Raw genomic sequence first — 21,474 nt, forward strand, 5'->3', positions numbered from 1 at the left:
TAAATACTTTTTCTCAATTCCACTCTGCAAAACTCTGTTAGTGGAACTTTAATGACTTGGCTTCGTTATACAATTTCCATTGCATCTTAAGTGTAAATAATTTCACTCAAATGCTCTCATTTCAATCTGTGGCTGAAAGCATTGGTAGAAATCACATTTTTGTGGCACTTCCTTTGGCACGTTGAAGGAAAACAAAATGTATACTGCTAATCAAGTCATGAGTGACTGAAAGTGATGAATTATATAAAGATAGTAAATAATAAGAGATAAAGAAGTATATTTTAAAGATTAAAAATATTTTATTTAAACTTTTCTTCATAAACACTTTTAACATTTTTTTTTCAATTTAAAAACAGAATGGATAGCATAAACATGTTTTGAATAGATTATATTCACGGCTTGGGAAAAATTACCTGACAAAAATGTAAAGGCTTTCAAAACAGGTATAAAAGGCAAACCTTAAATTATTCTAAGACTTTTTAAATCGGCCCTAGGATTATTTGACTACTGGCCCAAAATGTACCTAAAGGTCAAAATATTTTTCTATAGACAAAGTATGCCCAAGGCGTACAGGGCATATACAAGTTAGGTAGAAAATAACCTCTCTGATCACCTCACTGGAACATTCCTTCAGAAAGCAAACACCTACTCCTTACTGATATACTGATTAATAAAGTTTTTAATGTAGTTGTTCCCAAAGATGTAAAAAGAAAATCCAAGAAAATTAAGGGGGAACAAACAAAGCTGATGGCATTCTCTCAATGTTACTTGTGTAATATTAGAGTTATACTGGTATACTGAAAGGATATAACTTTCATGAGTTTATCTATTCCAGTCTATGTCTATTGAATATTTGACTTTATAAATTCTTGATAAACTAATTTTTCAGAACTTTTATTTTTAAGATAAATCTCTTTTTAGAAGATATTTATTCCCAAACCAAACCTAATCTGATAGAACGTATGATCCCTAAAAATGGTCAAAGTACAAAAAGAAAAATCAAAAATGTGTAATAGGCAAACAAGAAAAATGGCACTAGCAGTTACTGCCATATAGCCCTCATTTATATCTAATTTACACTATTGTCTATGTTGTGTTTTACTTCAGTCTGAAACTTTAAATTATGTATTCTCAAAAGAGCTAGTCTTTTCTGAGATAGCTTATAAACTGAAATAACAATTTATATTATAAACTGAAATGTTATGACCTACAACCACATATACATATATAAAAATAGTCCCACTGAACGTTTGACATGTTTAGATTATGCAGCTCAAATAATTTGTTATAAAATATTTTAAAGCTTAGTTTCATGTAATTAAGACAAAACTCTCCATTTTTACCACTTCTCCCCACACAAATGTGTGTGTCCTTTACTATGACTCGAGCAGGCTTCCCAGAATGAGGTGTCCAAAGGTGCTGCTTTAGAAAAGATAAGTGAAGGGCTCAGTCAATATTTCACAAGTTACAGGAACACTCACACAGAACAAAGTAATGAGGACACAGAGAAAGCTGTCTCAAGAAAAGCTAATAATTCTATTAATTAAGCTTTGCTTTTTAAAAACCAGTAGTATTTCCTCCAATACAAAACCTTCAATGTGAGAATCTTGAATTTTATGAAAAGGTTGTAGTGCAAGGATTTTCTTTAAGCAGATTAAAATCAAATCTTAGAAGGTCAAAGACATGAAAGAGAACAAACGTTTCTAATTAAGATGCAGTTAATAAAGATCAGCTATTTTTGTAAAGTCTGGCATTTAAAATGTAAAGTGAAAATTAACACACAAAGATCACAAGAGTTACACTGTATAGTTTTAAATCTCTCACTGAATTAAAACTTACTTTGAGCACATACAACGTATACCAACAAAAATGGTTCCAAATGAAGCACACAAAAAATAAACTTGAAAAAATTCTATGAAAAAAATTTCCATAGTTTAGTATAACAAAAATAAATCTCTTTCAGCAATTAAACCATAATTTTAAAAGGGAATGTATGTTAATCATGGATTTAAAATAACCTAAATTAGCACTACATATAAACAGAAGAGTTTTTTCTCTTACATTCAGAACCCAAGCAATAACAACTATTCTTAAAGCTCAAAACTGATTACAGCTAACATCAGGTCAGACATGACTTATGTGTGAAGCTGAACCCAGAGTTAGTTCAAGTTAAGATTTCACAAATTTCCCAAAACATGAACTTTGACCTTGGCCTTGTGTTTTTACAATGGAAGACCAAGAATATTCAATTGTTTGCTCAGATCTACCTTAACTAGGTCTACGAAGTCTTATCTAAGCAATCAAAAAGAACCCACCACTGGAGTGTAAAAGCCTGATAAGGGTACCCTGTGTCTCGGTCTTTCCCAGCAAAAGACAACAATGAGGAAAATAATGAAGATGTTATTATTTTCTTTAAAGCAAGATAACACACATGTAAAATGCTAAGCCAACTAATATATGAGAAAAAGAATTAAATGGCTAACCTAATTCCTAGTTTTCAAAAGTAAAATGACTAACAATGATTTTTAAGATGTAGAAAAAGACTTTTACCCATATTACTATGGGAAACAAGATACCGAATTTCACTTTTAGGAACTGAAAGTAAACTGTAGGACCACTTAATAAAAATTTAAGTCTCAAAAGAATATTATTCAGTTGATTTCTAAAACCAATCCCAATATTTTGCTTTTTAAAAAACTACTTATGTACCTGACTGTTTGTTAAACTTATATGCCTCCAGTTGTGGAGTTCTAAAAATCAGATTTTTTTTCAAAGTTGTCTATTTTAATTGCAAAAACAAAACAAGTCTTCACATTTCCATGACTTCAGTCTTCCATTTTATGTTCAGTGGTGGCAGCAGCAAAAAAAAAAAAAAAAAAAAAAAAAAGGTGAAACTAGAAAATTTATACAACAGCCATATAGAAGGCATTGCAATATTGCACCAATATCCTAAGATCTGGCAAGTTTTGCCAGTGTAGATCTAGTCTGTATCAGATATAGACTCTACTCAGGAGAAAATGGCATCAATCTGAATGATCCACCCCCTGGTCTTCTTGCTTAATTTTGACAACTATTACATGTTTTTCCTTCTAGTTTACAGAGTTGAAAGGTGCGGCTAATCCTAGAACACTTATTATAAACGCTTTTAAACAGTTATTCTTGATCCATTCTGAACTTTGAGGTTACTATCCTTCATGCTAGTAGCTTTCAGTAAATAAAACAAAAGCTGAGGGCTTACATCCCCAGTGCCGCTAAATACTTTGTACTAAATAAACAAGTAGATATGACCAGTAAGATTATAATTCTATTCTTTATCTCTAAGTCAAAACTGAGCTCAAATTTTCCACAAGTTGCTACTTTCCATTCAATAACAGATGCAGCAGCCTTATTGAATGTAAAAAACGGGAGTTGCACTTACTTTTAAGGGGCCTTTATTTAGGAGTCTGGTATTACCTAAATTCTCTTTAAAAGTGCTTGCACGCTGCAGGGCCAGGGCTTGTCATATACCACTCCGATTCTCACTAAAAACGGTAACATTAACAAACTGCAAAGAAAAACATTTTCAAAAAGAAGACATACATCGATAAGGAACACTAACGTTTACTTTTGAAAATAAAACATAAAATGTTAGTTTTCATAAATCCATACATGCTTCAGGAATATAAGGAGTTCGCATATTACTGAATCAGTATGGATAGAAGACAGGCTACGCTGATCCAAATGAGGACTCCAGTTATTTTAACTTTCTAAAAATGTTAATACATGAAAAGACGTTACATCTAAAATTCAACAAGTATGGCAAACTGTGTGTGCAAGTGCACTAGCTTAAAAATACAGAATCCTACCACGCATAAAAGAAGATGTGCCTTATATATTCGTAAGATGTATGCAAGTATGGATATGCTTTCACTAACACAATGCAGGTAAGAGAAGGCAGCTTAGAAATAGTGTTTTGAATATAAAAAAGTTAATTTTGTAGAAAATTTATATTTTTGCATTTTCAGCAAAAAGCCATGCAAAAAGGTCAAGAGTTTTAAACTTAAATAATAAAACCAAAAAGTCTAACAGACTGAAATACACTGAAGTAAGTGTTCAAAAAGATTTCAGATAGAGATAGGAACTGAAATTACACCCAGTGACACTTATCAGGTCTTCTCTTAGAAGATGCATGACTCCTACACTGACATTTGAAAGAAATGTTTAAAGCAGAAAATCAACTTCCCAGATAAGTGGATCGTTCTACTAAACTGCTTCTGGAAGTAGTTTCAAGAGCTAGCGCTTAGAATTAACTTATTGCGTGAATTTGAGGCCAATAAAAAGAAAAAAAAGGATGCTAGCACAGAATGAAAAGATTTTTATGATATTAGACCAATGGCTTTGATAGTAAAACTGGTGAGGTTTTTCTTCATGTTTCTTAACTAACCACTTTGTTGCAAACAAATTTTTTGTTTGGCTTTTTTAAAGCAAGATGTCATTAGTTGCAACGTCTGACCTCGTCCAGTATATATTCTGGAAAATGCAGGTTGCATACTTGTAAACCATCCAGCTTGCAGGGCATCCGCGGGTACTCATCTTCCTTCCATTTGTTTTCATCCGGATCAAAAGTGAGAATGGAATCGCTGTAATGACCGTTGTAGCAAAGGCCTCCAAGAACCATTATTTGTTTGTCCAGCACAGTCACACCATGGCCACTTCTACCAATTGGCATGGATGCCAAGATGGTCCACTGATCAGTCTCTGGGTTGTACACTTCTGTGGAGGGGCATCCCTGAGACTCAAAAGAGGCCCTCAAGATCACACAGACACCACCGAAGACATAAAGCTTGCCGTTGTAAGAAATCATCTTGTGAAAGCATCTGGCGTAATTCATTTTGCTCTTATTCTCCCAACAGTTGGTAACTACTTGAGTTCTCCTGGTCCGCTGTTCTATGGTCCCTTCTTTACTAGGGTCAAACACGCACACTTGCTTGGAGGTGGAAGATGAAGTGATTCCACCAGTGATAAACAACTTGTTATTGAGCACTGTCCCCTCATGTCCATATTTGTTAACTGGATAAGGATCCACAAATTCCCATTTATCATTGGTGATGTCATATCTCTCTGTTGAATAGAAAGTCTCATCTCTGGTTCTGCCTGCTACAGCGTAAATAAACTTCCCTATAACACCAACTGCAAATTCTGAACGTGGTACAGACATGTCTGCCATCCGGAGCCAAGAGTTTTGTCTCGGATCATACCTGAACACTTTGGAAGAAGCGTGAAATTCGCCATCTGGGCCCAGTTCTTCCCCGCCCAACAAGAACACAAAGTTATTGACGATAGCAAGGCAGTCCGGGCGCAGAGGTACTTGTGGGCCCTCTAGCTCCCACCAGACTCTTGGTTTCTTTAAGAGAAGTATTTTACTGTTAACCATGCTATGTCCAATCATGCCTCGGAATACTGTAGTTTGGGGTTTGGCAGAGCGGATGCGGCTTGATTTCATGTCCAACAGAGGCTGCTGGTGAATGTTCTGAAAGTAATTCAGTGCTTGGTCAACTTCATAGCGCAGCTGTCGGGAGTATCTATAAAATTCTGATGTCTTAACCTAAGAACACAAGTAAAGGAATTTAACAAAAAAAAGAAAGAAAGAAAAAAAGAACATCAGTGGCAAACAAAATATCAAAGCCCACTAAGAAGATCAGTGTATGTTAGGCTTACTTTACTAAAACTGCTTTCCTGTTAAGATCACATACTTTCAATTTTTTTTAACAAAACTTTTCTTGTATTTATTTTTGTAATTTGTATTTGTAATAATCTATACACATTCCCAAGCTTTTTCAAATAAACAAGTTAATTCTAGGCACAAGCTAAATTCCTCCAACAAAATGTATTCATCACCTATTATATGTTAGGCCTTGGGCTACAAGTGGTGGCTCTTCAAGGACAAATAAAGGTTTCACAGTAGAGGAAACCTCGGCCATGGTTTTCTTAACCACAAAGAACGCTGTAAGAACAACCATGACTGAATAATTTGGGGAATTAAGTTAGTGAGTTAGTAAAAATTAAAATATACACAAAATTCTCAGTAGGTTTTTGACATACAGACTTGGTCTAATATCATCAACTCTGACAGTGAAAGTTCAGTTGACAAGAAAAGGTCATTTTTCTTTTTGTTTTTGGATCTGGAACTACCTAATTATAACAACTGCTAGACTCTTATGAAGCACTTTTAAGTATTATGCTAAGTTCTGTGGGAGATTAAAAAAAATGCATACGATGTGGTCTGTTTCCTCAAAGAACTTAGAATATATCTGAGGAAGTGAAAACAAATACACGTTAACCAGTAAGTAAATGAGGCAGCTGACAGGCACGAGGTGTGCAGCACATCTGTGAGTGCCATAGAACGTCACATACAGAATGTATCAAACTAGTCTGAAGTACTCAAGGGATACTTTGAGAAAGAGGTAGGAAGTTGGAGGCCAAGCAGAAACAGCCTGTGTCAGAATGACAATGATGAGAGGGTCTTAAATCTAGATGGTAGAATTAGACACTGTAGAGATAAAGTGACAGGAGTGCATTGATTTGAAGAAGGAATAGGGTGAAAAAGTGAGAACTTGAATGTGATTTGAAGACTAAGAATTGAGGTGATAGGAAGCGTGGTATTTCAAGGGAAACACGGAAAACAGGCTGGTTTGGGAGAGGCATTCAACTTCACTGGTGATGAAATTGAATTGCTGGTAGGATGCTGAGGTGGAAATGACTATGAGCCTGTTGGAAATCTAGGGTGATAACAGCTTGGGAAGGAATCAAAACCAAGCATATGTATTTATAAGCTTTCCTTCCTTTACTCTTTTTTTTTTCCCCTTCTATCTTTCTCATTAGCTCCCCACCTTAGTCCAAAAAATTATCTGAAACAGAAAGCATCACAAATGTTTTAGGTACTTCAATAACTGTATTTCAACATAGTTTCCTTGCTCATCGCAACCTTTAAATTTTATGTATTTAAAATCATTATTCTGAGAAGAGGTCCTTCCAGGGGTCTTGCCAGACTAGCAAAGGCGTAAGTGCCACAAAAGGTTGAGAACTCCTTATCTAACTACATAAAATAGGGAAAATTGACATTACTGCTGCATGGTTGCTTTACGTGTGCATCTCATGTTAAATTATTCCTCCTGTGAGACAGCAATAACCATCCCTGTTTTCCTGATGAGAAAACTGAGGCTTACAATGTTAAGTGACTTGCCCAAATTATTTACATGACTAAAACTAGTGGAGCTGAGATCTCGAACCAGGACAGTCTTGCTCCAAAGCTCAATTTCCAGTATGTTACAACACAGCTTCCATCACTCTTTAGAAAACTCTTTAAATTACATACTCATTTATTAAAACACTTAACATGTTCAATGAATTAGTCTAATGACCCCTCTTAAAAAAAAGTATAGTATAATTGTTCTTAACACAAAGAATCAATCATACTGATCACAATGATTGGGCATACAACCTAATTCTTCCTAGCAAAATAAAAACTGTGGAAGATATCACAGTAAATAATGAATAATGGTGAACAGTTTCAATAAAAAGAATAATAATATAATAAAGAAAAAAGATGAGATCTGAGGTCTTATACTTTACTTTTACTTCACATATAAAAAATTAAAATAAAGAACAAAGGAAACAAACTGAGCTTCAATCTCTTATGAGAAACAACAGAATACTATACAGCCATTAAAGATAACATCACTGAGTACTGATGTTCACAATATATTCAGTTTTTAAAAAGCAACAGTACTTTGGTCTCCCAATTAAATAAAATTTTGTATATGCTTGCTTGGGTTAATACTGATTATTTCTGAAGTTTCACAAACATTTTTGCATTCTTTGTTTTTCAAGTATCACATAACAGAAAGTCTTGCATTCAAAAAATGGGTCTCCAAAAACCATCAAAAATATGTTTGATTAGTAAAAAATGAGCATCTTTTCATATCTTCGTTTTCCATTCATTTTTCTATGAACTGCCTAACAGTGTGCCTCACACATTTTTCTCATCTTTTTCTTACTGATTTGTAAGAGCTAAAAGGCAATACCCTAGAAATCAACAAGAAACATAAACCTCAAATTAAATATTTAAATGCCTACTGTGCACAGCCAGTGGTCTGACAGCTACACAGGTTTTGAAGTAAGAGAATCTTGTCCAGCATAGTAATTAAGCACCACATCAAGCAGCCCAGTATAGTGATTAAGAATCCGATTTAGGAAATATCTGACCTTGGCATTCACAAGCTGTGTAATTTTGGGCAAGTGACTCAACACCCTCAAACCTGTTTCCTCATCTATATTACTGGGATAACAACAGCACCCACAACTCATATCCCTAAGGTAGGAGACAAGCAAGGTAATCCGACGTGGAAAGGACTTAGTATGGTGCTAGTCAGGTGGCAGTATACAAAAAAAATAACAGCTGTTATTAGCTATTATTACTGATCAGAGGACATCTGTGGAAGTGTCACTCAATTTACGTCAATACATCTGAAGATACGCTTTTGGTTTATGTAAAAATTCAGTCTTCCAGAAAGTAGAGGAGAAATGAGAAAAACTATTACTTTGGACCTAATCCTCACCAGTAAAACATGACTGGTAACATGTAACTAGGAAGAAGCTTTAGAGAAAGCAGCCATGATGTTTGGAGATCAAGAAAGAAAGGCAGGGGAATGCTGCCCATACTGGATAGGCAGATTTCAAGATTTTCAAAGGAAAATTAGGATCAATTCCAAGATCAGAAACTGTGTAAAGAAGCTCAACAAGGCTGGGAGGTTCTTAAAAGCATAATGCTGACTGTATAACTGCAAAACACATTGATGAGGGGAAGAAAAGGGGAAATCTTAAGAATCTGATGCATTTGCACAGAGAGCTTTCTCGAATTCAGATGTTTAAAAAAACACTTATAACAGATGATTGAAAGAAAACAGACACATAGAACAAGTGTTATAAAGAGTGAAATGGATTCTAAGAATACCGTGAACAGGGCTAAAGCTTCAGGATGAACTGTGAATTTACAAAGTGCCAGATATTGAATAAGTGGCATTTAAAAGGTTAAAGTAAAAAAAAAAAAAAATAGAGGGAAAAGTGAATTCCCCGGATGGGACTGTTAATGTAATATTGACAAAGACAAAGAGAAACAGCCTCCTATTTCCATTCCTAGTTAATAATATTTTATTCTTTGTAATCTGAAGATTAAATATGATGACTGAGAAGAAATTTAAATCCAAGATGGCTGAAGGAAAAAAAAAGAAAAACCAGCCAGATATTCTCACTGAGTTCAAGTCATTTGATCTCACAAATCATGTCCTGGGATCCTAGAAGGCTCTGCAGATAAGGCTGCTTAATTGCTTTCTGTCACCTGTGTGGAATCATGAAGAATGGGAAAGGACTACAAGCCAGACAGGTTTCAAAATATGGACTGGTTAGCTTGAGGCTGATCCTGGATTGTTAAAAAAAATAGTTAGCACTTGCATATAGTAGGAAAGCACTACACACTAGGAGGCAACACAGACTCATCAAGTAATGCCAAGACTGGCCATTTCTGGTTTAAGTTTTGATTAAACAAGAATGCTAGAGAATCCATGACTTTGGCAAAGTAACCAACAAAATCTAGTCATAAAGAAAGGAGAAACACCAAGGACCCATGAACCACCTGAAATTACAACAATTGTATTAATCCATTTGGAGGGGTAGGGTGAGGTGGTGGCAAGTCCACAGCTTTTATCAGATGCTCCAGGGATCTACAAACTCCAAATGTAAGGCTTTAACTGACTCCATACGAATTAACAATGTGATATGGCAGCCTCAAGAGCTAATAAAATCACGGACTGAATTAAAAGAACAGATAATCCTACCCTCTCTGTTCAACTGAAACCACAGTTAAGAGAGTGTTCAGTTCCATCATTACACTTTAGACAGTGACAAAATGGATCATGTCCAGAAGATGGCAAAAGGATCCAAATAACACGAAGAATGGTCAAACAGATGAGGATTGTTTCAATCCAAGAGAAGACTCAGGAGAAAGATGGCAACTGTTTTCAGGACCAATATGTAGAAGTTAGGAGAAAGATTTTAGGCCAATATAAGAAAAAGCTTTGTAATTAGGACTGTCAAGATAATGGATGTTTGTTGCATCATTGTAAGAGCACAAAAACTGGGCACAACTCAAATATCTATTAAGACACTGGTTGAATAAATATAACATATACAATCATTAAAAAGAATGAGGTTAGTCCATATTCACTAACACTGATGTTCAAAATGTCAAATGACAAAAACTGCAGAACAGTATATATAATATTCTCAAAAAATAAAAATGGACTGTTTTGCAGGGGAAAACATATATATAATACATGTACAACATGTAGTTACCAGTGAGCTCTCAGGAGACTTGCCCTTTTTAGGTTCTAAATAGATTTGGCTTTTTCACAGGGATTACAATAAAAATGGTAAGGGTATATGTTCCCAAAGTCAAAACCTGTCTACCTCTGGAGTCTGAGCATCCTGCCACTAGATGTAGTCCAGGTGTGACCACCTATCAGGACTGCTGGAGAGAGATTCCAGCATCACACGAGGACTATGCAGAATGGCCTATAATGGCCTTGCATCCTCCAACCCCAAGTTCTTGAAGATCCTATCGAATTGGCCAGCTTAACGGTCATTTCCTAGTCTTTCGTTTTATACCCAATCTTCTGGTCCCTTTGTCCTCTCCCTAGGCATTCTACTGTGCTCCTTTGATATCTGGGTTCCAAAGAGTTTACAAGAATCACTTCAACACTACGTTAAAGTCCCAATCAAAACTATATCTTTACCCAATTTGTTCTACCTCTAAGCCCATGATAGCGGAAGTTGTGCCTTTTGGAACAGCTATTATACCATAGAAGATCTTCTAACCAAAGAAATTTAGCTCCTACTTTTCTCTGCCAAGGCTAGAAGTTTGAGATCTACCTTATCCTTTTCCCAGAGCTACTTATCGCTGTAATTTTCCTCTGAAACCACACAATATCAATAAGCATAAATAGTTCCTTTCATTATAGAAAAGAGGAAATTAATGCCTCTTTGATAATCCTGGACAAAGTAATTACAGATATACTCTGCTTTAAAACAAAAAGCGTAGGGCTGAAACCTTTAAGAATGGAATCATTTAAAATGCATTAATGAAGAGAGCTATCCCAAAAGAAACACGTGGTTCATCTTTTCATAGAGAAAGCATTTCTCTCATTTGGTCCTCACGTAACAGTTTAACTATCTGTTTATCAGGTGCTCTCAAAAGAAAGATATGGAAAGAATGACATTTCTTTCATATTCTGAACTAATTTCCTTATTCCTTTCATAGGATTAAAAAAGCTGTCTTGTTTTAAAACATGGGAAGAATATATTCATTCTTGATCACTTTTCTTGCTTTGATACTTAAAATTGTATTATGAAAAGCACTTTGTCTTATTCTGAACACAATGAAAGCATATATTGCCTCTTAAAAACAGTGATCTGAAAATTTTAAATTGGCCATTTCCTCCTCTATAAACTTTTAGTTTAATATAACTGTGTGCATGCACATATGCATGTAAAGAAGAAAATGTGAGAAATTACTCATTTTGAATGTGGTTCCTCTAAATATATGTATTAAGTCAAATAAATAATAGCTAGCTAATAAAAATTCCATGTTTCTCTGCCCAATGTCAAAATGTTATATAAGCCACTTACTAAATTTTTAACTTTTAAAGGTAATTTGTTTATACCACTCTTAATTTTGAAAGAATTAAAATGAAACCAGCAATATAATTTAAATGGGCATTTTCATAGTTTACTACCTTTATTTACAATTTTTAAAAAATCTACAGTTTTTAAAATCTACAATTTAAAAAATCTACTGTAACAGGCTACAGTCCAAAAAAATTATTTTAGGCTTTCAGCCTGACAATTAAGGTATTATCAATTCTTTCACCTTTCAAAAGGATTTTTTAAAAGGCTCAGTGTATTTATACTAAACCAAACAAAATGCCTTTTATCAGTTTATCCAGTGGTGGAGAGGTGGGAGGGGTAGGGACTGGGGGCTGTAATAATCCCTGAACTCAAGACCACAGGCTTAGACTTGACACTGTCCCCAAGTCACTGTATGACCATGGACAAGACTCTAGATAGTTTCCCTTTATAAAAGGAGTAAGTTGCATGAATAGACACCTCTCTGGCCCCTTCCTATGCCCAAAAATGCTAACCTAATTTTCAGAATGAGTATGAGGTGTCATGTGGAAGGAAGACTGAGTACTAGCAGTTTTATCATCCCTCCTCCATGATCCAATATTCTCAAAGAAACATCTAGAAATAAAGCAGTTACTATCATGGAGCTTTAGTGCAAAAAATTACATCTTTGGGAACCACATCTTCATTTGATACTAATTTTGACATTCAGTAAAATGTGGAACAGCCTTTATATGTTGTATTGCAAAACCATCTACCCTGATATCCAAAGTCTACTTATAAAATCATGCTCAGAACTGAAGCTTATACTGATTCATGTGAGACAAAAATCATCACAAAAAAAACTAGGTGCAAAATACCTTTAATTAATCCCTTTGTCCTGAAAAACTGAATAATGAGCAGAGATAAGGCTATTAAAAAAATCAGTTCCTGCTAAACACACATCCTCTCACTAATAGTATAATTGCAGTCAGATACCAAATCACGAAGACAAATTTTTAATAAGGATTTACCCATCCTCTCTTCTCTGAGCAGACAAGAGTCTAAAGTATTGACAGAACTTCAGAAGTCAAGTAACCAGGGCAAATGGGGGCAAGGGAGAGGACCCCTCAGGACAACATTCTAATAAGAATTTCAGCACAATTTGGTTAGTCCTCTATCCCTTCAACTTTTCTATAGAGTGAAAATATTTAATTAAAAAATAAATGTGTTTAGAAAGTCTAATTTCCTTCCAATTTTGGTGCAACAGTAAGAGAGGACCACTAGGAATGAAATAAGTGTTAAGTAAAAGATAGAAAATAATGTAATTTTAGAAAAGAGTTAAGACCATCTTATCATTTGATTATGCTAATATTTAGACAGTAAAACTAAGTTCAAGAATTCACTTTTTTTCCAACAAAAGAAAGGACAAAAATCACATGATCATCTCAATAGATGCAGAAAAAGCACGTGATAATATTCAACACCCATTTATGATAAAAACTCTCACCAAAGTGGGTATAGAGGGAACATATCTCAACATAATAAAAGCTATATATGACAAACCTACAGCCAGCATAGTACTCAACGGTGAAAAACTCAAAAGCTTCCCACTAAAATCTGGGACAAGACAAGGCTGCCCACTATCACCACTCCTATTCAACATAGTCTTGGAAGGCTTAGCCACAGCAATCAGGCGAGAGAGAGAAATAAAAGGGATCCAAATTGGAAAAGAAGAGGTTAAAGTGTCACTATATGCAGATAACATGATACTATACATAGAAAACCCTAAAAGGTCCACACAAAAACTACTAGAACTAATCAAATAATTCAGCAAAGTAGCAGGTTACAAGATTAACGTTCAAAAATCAGTTGCATTTCTTTACACTAAGGATGAATCAACAGAAAAAGAAAATAAAGAAACAATCCCCTTTAAAATAGCACCCAAAGTAATAAAATACCTAGGAATAAATCTAACCAAGGAGGTGAAAGACTTATACACAGAGAACTATAAACCATTGATGAAGGATATTAAAGAAGACTTAAAAAAATGGAAAGACATCCCATGCTCCTGGACTGGAAGAATCAATATTGTTCAAATGGTCATACTCCCTAAGGCAATCTACAGATTTAATGCAATCCCTATCAAATTACCCAGGACATATTTCACAGAACTAGAACAAATCATAATAAAATTTATATGGAATCACAAAAGACCTAGAATTGCCAAAGCATTACTGAAGAAAAAGAAAGAGGCTGGAGGAATAACCCTCCCAGACTTCAGTCAATACTACAGAGCTACAGTCATCAAAAGAGCATGGTATTGGTACAAAAACAGACATATGGACCAATGGAACAGAATAGAGCCCAGAAATGAACCCATAAACTTTTGGTCAACTAATCTTCGACAAAGGAGGCAAGAAGATACAATGGAATAAAGACAGTCTCTTCAGCAAATGGTGTTGGGAAAACTCGACAGCAACACGTAAATCAATGAAGCTAGAACATTCCCTTACACCACAGACAAAAATAAACTCAAAATGGATCAAAGACTTAAACATAAGACAAGATACAATAAACCTCCTAGAAGAAAATAGAGGCAAAATATTATCTCACATACATCTCAAAAATGTTCTCCTAGGACAGTCTACCCAAGCAATAGAAATAAAAGCAAGAATAAACAAATAGGACCTAATTAAACTTACAAGCTTCTGCACAGCAAAGGAAACCATAAGCAAAACAAAACGACAACCTACTGAATGGGAGAAAATTTTTGCCAAAGATGAAACTGACAAAGGCTTGATCTCCAGCATATATAAGCATCTCATATGACTTAGTAAGAAAAAAACAAATAACCCAATCCAAAAATGGGCAGAAGACCTAAACAAGCAATTCTCCTAGGAAGACATACGAATGATCAATAGGCATATGAAAAAATGCTCAGTATCACTAATTATCAGAGAAATGCAAATCAAAACTACAATGAGGTATCACCTCACACCAGCCATCATTCAAAAGTCCACAAATGACAAATGCTGAAGAGGCTGTGGAGAAAAGGGAACCCTCCTACACTGCTGGTGGGAATGCAGGTTGGTGCAGCCACTGTGGAAAACAGTATGGAGATTCCTCAAAAGAGTAGGAATAGACTTACCATATGACCCAGGAATCCGCTCCTGGGCATCTATCCAGAAGGAACCTTACTTCAAAGACACCTGTACCCCAATGTTCACAGCAGCACTATTTACAATAGCCAAGACATGGAAACAGACTAAATGTCCATCAACAGGTGACTGGATAAAGATGATGTGGTATATTTATACAATGGAATACTACTCAGCCACAAACCCTGACAACATAACGCCATTTGCAGCAACATGGACGGCCCTAGAGAATGTCATTGTAAGTGAAGTAAGCCAGAAAGAGGAAGAAAAATACCATATGATATTGCTCATATGTGAAATCTAAAAAAAAAGAAAAAAAGAAAAAGAAGACAAATGAACTTAAATATAAAACAGAAACAGACTCATAGAATACAAACTTGTGGTTGCCAGGGGGGAGGGGCGTGGCAAGGGGCAGACTGGGAGTTTGAAATCTGTAGATACTGACAGGTATATATAGAATAGATAAACAAGATTATACTGTATAGCACAGGGAAATATATACAAGATCTTCTGGTAGCTCAAAGTGAAAAAGTATGTGACAATGAATATATGTATGTTCTAGTATAACTGAAAAATTGTGTTCTACAGTGGAAACTGATACAACATTGTAAGCTGACTATAACTCAATAAAATAAAAGAATTCACTTTTTTTTTACACATTTCCCCCTATTTATGGAAATACTCTCAACTATTTAAATATTTTATTTATAAATATGGAAGAGCAGAAGGAAAGCCAAATAAAAGGTTTAACCCTAAAACTAACTTCTGAATGAACAAGGCTTACCTATGACACATATTTTTGGGTAAAGACTAAATTTGAGAATGAAAACTTTAAAGCCTAAAATCTTAATATCTCCCCTCTTTGTTCCTTTCCTGCTCCTAATCTTTTCTCCAGTCATTTTCTGACTTCTCTGATCCTTTTTGATTTCTGCTTATTACTTGGTTTCTCCCCCCTCCATTTTTCCCAATTCATTAAAAAGGTTTTCTCCTTTTACAAGTAATCACAGCTGTCCCCATTCCATGTCTTCCTTTCCTTTTACTCCAATTCTATGCTTTTGTTTTCATCTCCCTTTTATTTAAAAGGAAAATCAGCAAGTAAGATTGAATTTTCAAACTCCCATTTTCAACAGGTACCTGCCTGCTTAATACATCCTCTTTCCCAGGGGATCTAACAGCAGTCAACACCTAGATTACCGGCACTCTCCAGGAACCTGTGAATCTAGAGTGAATGCAAGTCAAAGGTAGAAAATAAAAGCACTCTACAGCTATACATAAATGGCAGAAGACTTGAGAGGAGAAAAACACCTTGGGTGATTTTTTAAAGAACTGCACACGTATTAATTATAATCATCCAAGTCCATGGGGCCTGGGGTGGGGTGGCAGGGGTCAGCAAAAAGGAGACATGCAAAAAAAGACATTAAGTTAACTGAGAAAGTACGCTTAACCCATTGACCTAGTTTCAAACAAAAACCTGCTCATCTCTGTGCTTTCACTCCAAGGGGCAAGTGAGCTGATTGTTAACTTAAGCAATTTCAAGTTTATAGTTGTATAAGAACTATTTAATATATGAAGGGTATTTAAATCTTTTTCCAAGGCAATTCAAGCTTATTAGAAATTCTAATCAAATCTCACATTTTAAATCCAGGTTGCTAACTTTTAAAAAAATTTTTTTATTGTCAAATACAGCACTGCTTGTTTCTTGCATACTTCTAAAACTCTGAGAGTTAGAGGTTTTTTCCTCTAGATTTGTCTGGTTGTAGCTGAAGTAATTAGAATTACTTTTTTCAAGTTTTTTGGGCTAAACTGTGGTAACACTACAGTTAATGATCTGGTTTCTGGATAGGAATTTTGGATTGGTCAAAGTGCTAGATTAGTCAAAACATGTTACAGCGACTAAGCGAAGGAATTCTGGAGGGTACACAGCACCTACACTTTACACAGATGTGCCCGTGCCCAGGCAGTTTCATTACCAAGTGGGTTGTGCCTCAACCAGAATATCACATCACCCAAGCAAGACATGTTAAGAATAAATTTCCTTATGTGTCACAGTCCATTATTAATACTACATAAACCAACTATGCAGATAGAAAAAATATTTGGAAGATTATCAGTGCTTTGTGAAGACCAGTTCTGAGAGTCACTATCTTCTTAGTAAGGCACTCAGGTACTTTGGTAAGGTATTCTTGGATACTTAATTTGTAATCTTTGAATTCTATTAGTTTGAAGATGAGTCCAGAATACCTTATCCCCATTTTAAACTATAGTTTTTAATTTAAAGCCACAAATTTTGCTCCTTAAATAAAAGACATTTTTAAAAACAAATGTTAGGAAGCCTTTCTGAAGCATTAATTTTCAGTCTGATCCTAGGATTAATATTCTCTAGTGATGAAGTTATCTTTTACAGCAGACTATCAAAATTACCTCAAAGCTGTAAATATCCTTATCACAACAAACTTTTATAAAATGCAGTTATAAAGGTCCTGGGTTCAATCCCCAGTACCTTCATTAAAAGAGAAATAAATAAATTTAATAAAAATAAAATAAAATGCAGATATGATTTGTTAAATCCAAATATATTTTCAGTAAAAGAGAATTAACATTATTTTCTTATTTTAGGGTGTCTGAATATCATGAGCTAATTTACAAAACAGAATGGAATAAAGCAGAATTCATCTATGTAATCTGATTCCTTAAGAAAAGAGAGGGTTTTTTTGAAAAATTGAAAGATTTTACAATTATTATTTATATGATTTCTAAGAGGATCATTGGTAGGCTCAATCTTACCTTATGCATATTTATGATACTAAAGATGCCCTGGTTTCAAAAATATTAAAATGTCACTTTACTAAAAAAAATCAACATATGGATATTTTAATGAATAATGTAACGATTTTTCTAAAAAGATCTTTTCCATACAAAAAAGTCAAGTATGATACGCATTTTGCCAAATACACATTTACTTCATAAAATGTTTCCAATAAAGCAATAATTGTTTTTTAAAAACCGTAAGACCAAAGAGAGCCAAGTTTAAACTATTTAAATCTTCACCTCACTGAAATTCAGAATAACAAATGTCAGGTCTTATCTCTGTTAACAGATGCAAAGACCATCAAAGCTCGTAAAATAGATGCCACAGACATTTGCATTAAGTAAAAACTGAAATTGAAGTCTGGTTTTAAAACTGGGAATCCACTATAGATTAAAATGAATCCTAAGAACTCTTAAACAACTATGTCAAAAGGACAAGATCCTTAAACTTATTTTCAGCTTTCCTTGATTATGCAGTGAAAACCCCAGAATTGTGCTTTCACATCTTAAAAGTGTTCCTACATTTTATACTTTTTTAACTGCCATAAATTTCTTAGGCTATGTTTCATTCATACAAACATGTTAGAATTTTCACCTTTAACAACTTCTAAACAACCCAAGCAGAGCCACAGGGTTAACCACATGCTTCCTGCACGTTGGGGGTCCTCTCCCTACTCTAGCTTGGACTGGGGCAAGCAGACCTAGGTTCCAGTCTGGACACTGACACTTATTCTGGGATAAGATTCCTAACCTTTCTGAGCCTGTTTTCTTATCTATAAAATGGAGATAACCCGTAGACTCTGTGTGTAGAGCACCTGGTACATAGCCTTGGACATACGTGTGAAGTGTTCAGATAACCAGAATCACTGCCTGTAAGAACTCGGTGAGGAAATCTGGAAGTCTTGGGTGATGGTCATGTCCCACAGAGCATTCAGTACAAAAGTTAAGACAGTCTGTTTTCAGGTAGGGAGAAAATCCAGTGGAGGACTAGGGTAAAAGATACTGCAGAGGAATAAACCCAAAGATTCTGGCACAGCTAAAGGGCATGATCCAGGTTCCTGGAATCAGTGGGGGCTATTCCTTGGAGAGAAGCAGAATGCCCCCTTACCAAGCCACTGCTCAGATCTGATCATTACTACCAAAGGAGGAATTAAAATCTCCAAAGGTTCCTTCACCAAGCTTTGTTCAATCAGTTTTCATTTTCCTGAGGCCAGGGAAAGGATCTGGACAAAGAGACGCTATACTCAAGTTATCTTCATCAGCTATTCCACAGAAGAGTTAGGTAAATTCATTTAACACTAAAGGCTGGGAATCCAGGAGAGGGGTTAAATATGTGAAAAAGTATGCGTATTTAGAGAGTTGCTAAAGCACAACTTACTCCTTGAACCTCTAGAGCAGCGCTGTGCAACGGAAACACAATCTGAGCCCCAAATGCACACCAAAGATGTCATTTTACACTTTCTAGTAGCCATATTTTAAAAAGTAAAAAGGTGAAATTGATTTTAATGATACAGTTTACTTAACCCAATATATCCAAAATATCATTTCCACACATAATCAATATAAAAATTAGTAATGAGGTAATTTATATCCTTTTTGTCCTCTTAATCTCTGAAATCTCAAATCAGACTTGTCACAGTTCAAGTACTCAAAAGCCACAAGCGGTAACCACAAGTATTGAACAGCGCAGTTCTAGAGTTATATACACTACCTTTTTTTTAGTAAGAAAGAATAATCTTCTTAAACTTTCACACTTCAGCTAGTTTTAATTTCAATAAATTGAATGGAAGGGCTCCAATTTTTTTTAAGGGAGAATTTTTTAATCTAAAAGAAACCTAACAGAATAGTGTGAATAAAATCTTTGATAATTTTAGCCACAGGATTGGGCTACTTAGCCTCCTAATAGAAAAAAAGAATGGCAAATTCGAAGTTTGATTAGAGTTGCTAAGTAGTTTTCGAAGGCCTTCTCTGGCATTACAACAATATTTTCTTGTAATTGTTCCTGAAAATACACGATGCTAAAAGGTAGATGTGCTAACAGGAAATATAAGAGAGGAACTAAGTTCTAAGTTCACATCAACACAAGGAAATACTCTGCTAAATCCAGAATGTGGGAGACACTAAGACGACAATCTGATTTTTCTCAAAAAAAAATAAAAAAGGTAGGAGACTGTTTTAGATTAAGAAAGATTAAATAGACATGGTAACCAAAAGCAATGCATAAACCATGACTAGATTCTAGGGCATTCTGGGTACAACCGGGAAAATTTGAATATGAACTAGCTACTAGATGATATTAGGGTCTTTTATTATTAATCTTCTTGGGTGAAATAGTGTTGAACTTGGGTAGGAAAAAGTCCTTATTCTGAGGAGAGGCATGTTAATATGTATTTAGGGATGAGGTGTCATAATGTGTTCAACTTCTTTTCAAAGGTTTAGCATAGAAAAAATATATGAAGCAAATAGGATAAAACCACAAATCAAAACTGCCTACACCTTTCCCTATGTAGATTCTCATACTAAAAAAGGACCTGTACAGATATAACATGTCTTTATTTCTGTGCCCTTTCTGGTTCTATGCATATATAATGGATATTAAAATGGCCTTGTTTGAGACCTGCAGAGTGCTGGAAAAATAGATGGGCCCTATTTTCAAGGAGTTTAAAATAGGATGGGGTAAAATAGTTCAAATTCTTATTTCCCAACCAAATTTTCCATTTTAATTTTTAGAGATAAGGTCTCAAACATGCCTTAGTGTTTTTGAACATTTAGAAAGCCATACATTCCTTTGATAAACATCTCTCATACACTGCTAAGACAAGAATCACTGACTACCTTCCCATCCATTTATCTTACCAGAATCACTAAAATAAAACAAAGATTTATATTGAAAAATTGAAAAGATTTCTCTGTGGCCGGGGCCTTAAGTTTTCCTAAGAAATTAAGAAGGAAGCCTTAATAACATCTTTATTCTGATGAGATTCCCAATACTTGACCACTAAGTAATAACCACCTCCTATGTTATACATGCAAACAGAATCCATCAGAAGGTACAACTGCTGTTATATATGATTTACAAAATTACCTGATGGTATTAACTTTCAGCCACTGTCACTACTGACCACCTTAAACTGATAGCTGGAAAATAAAAAGGCTCTGCAGCTCAATACTTTAAAATTATTTACTGCTATCAATTATCCATTATATTGTCATGCAAGAGGGAAAATTTTATTTTCTATTTTACAAGTACTTCCATCTAGACTGAAGTTGGAGGGTTTTTGTTTGTTTTAGCAGTGGGAAAGTATTTGCATCTAACACATTAAAGACAAAACAGGATTCCCCCAGGGAAAGAGAACAATAAAAACAATAGTAGGAAGAAAAATCAAAACATCAGAGACAAATGATTTACATAGTTGACGTGGGGCTGATTATCACTAAACAAAAACTAATTAAGAAATGTATTCTTTAGTTTCAATTATTTCTACCCTATCAGTACATTCTTAGAATAAAAATAAAACTCCACAAAATTGAATTATCCATAAAAGTGTAAGTTAATGATATTTCACAGCATTTCAGAGGGGGAAAAAAGACATGCCGGGGCTGCTGAGTGTTATTCAAAGGCGCAAATTTGTTTAGTTTGCGAATGGTGTAAATAACTCTCCTTTGCAAATATATTTTTATCACCAGGTCTGGTAACTAAAGCTGAGGAACTACTTAACATGAAGGGTGTCGACCACAGGTTTAAGTGTGCTTTCTAGAAAGAAGAAAAGATGCAAGAGGTAAACAGAGCCCCAGAGGTAACCATGTGATT

The 21,474-nt window shown here is 34.9% G+C and overlaps 1 protein-coding gene across 1 annotated transcript in view; it reads right to left on the reverse strand.

The window, feature by feature from the left end:
• Positions 1–275: 275 nt before the first annotated feature.
• Positions 276–21,474, reverse strand: part of KLHL15 (kelch like family member 15) — a 35,811-nt gene continuing 14,612 nt past the window's right edge. The window contains exon 3 of the mRNA XM_010970313.3: positions 276–5,584. Within this exon, the coding sequence (XP_010968615.1) occupies positions 4,475–5,584 (1,110 nt within the window). The 3' untranslated portion in view covers positions 276–4,474. The remainder of the gene's footprint in view (positions 5,585–21,474) is intronic.

Source organism: Camelus bactrianus, chromosome X (assembly GCF_048773025.1).
Source record: "Camelus bactrianus isolate YW-2024 breed Bactrian camel chromosome X, ASM4877302v1, whole genome shotgun sequence".
In the NCBI taxonomy this organism is placed as follows: domain Eukaryota; kingdom Metazoa; phylum Chordata; class Mammalia; order Artiodactyla; family Camelidae; genus Camelus; species Camelus bactrianus.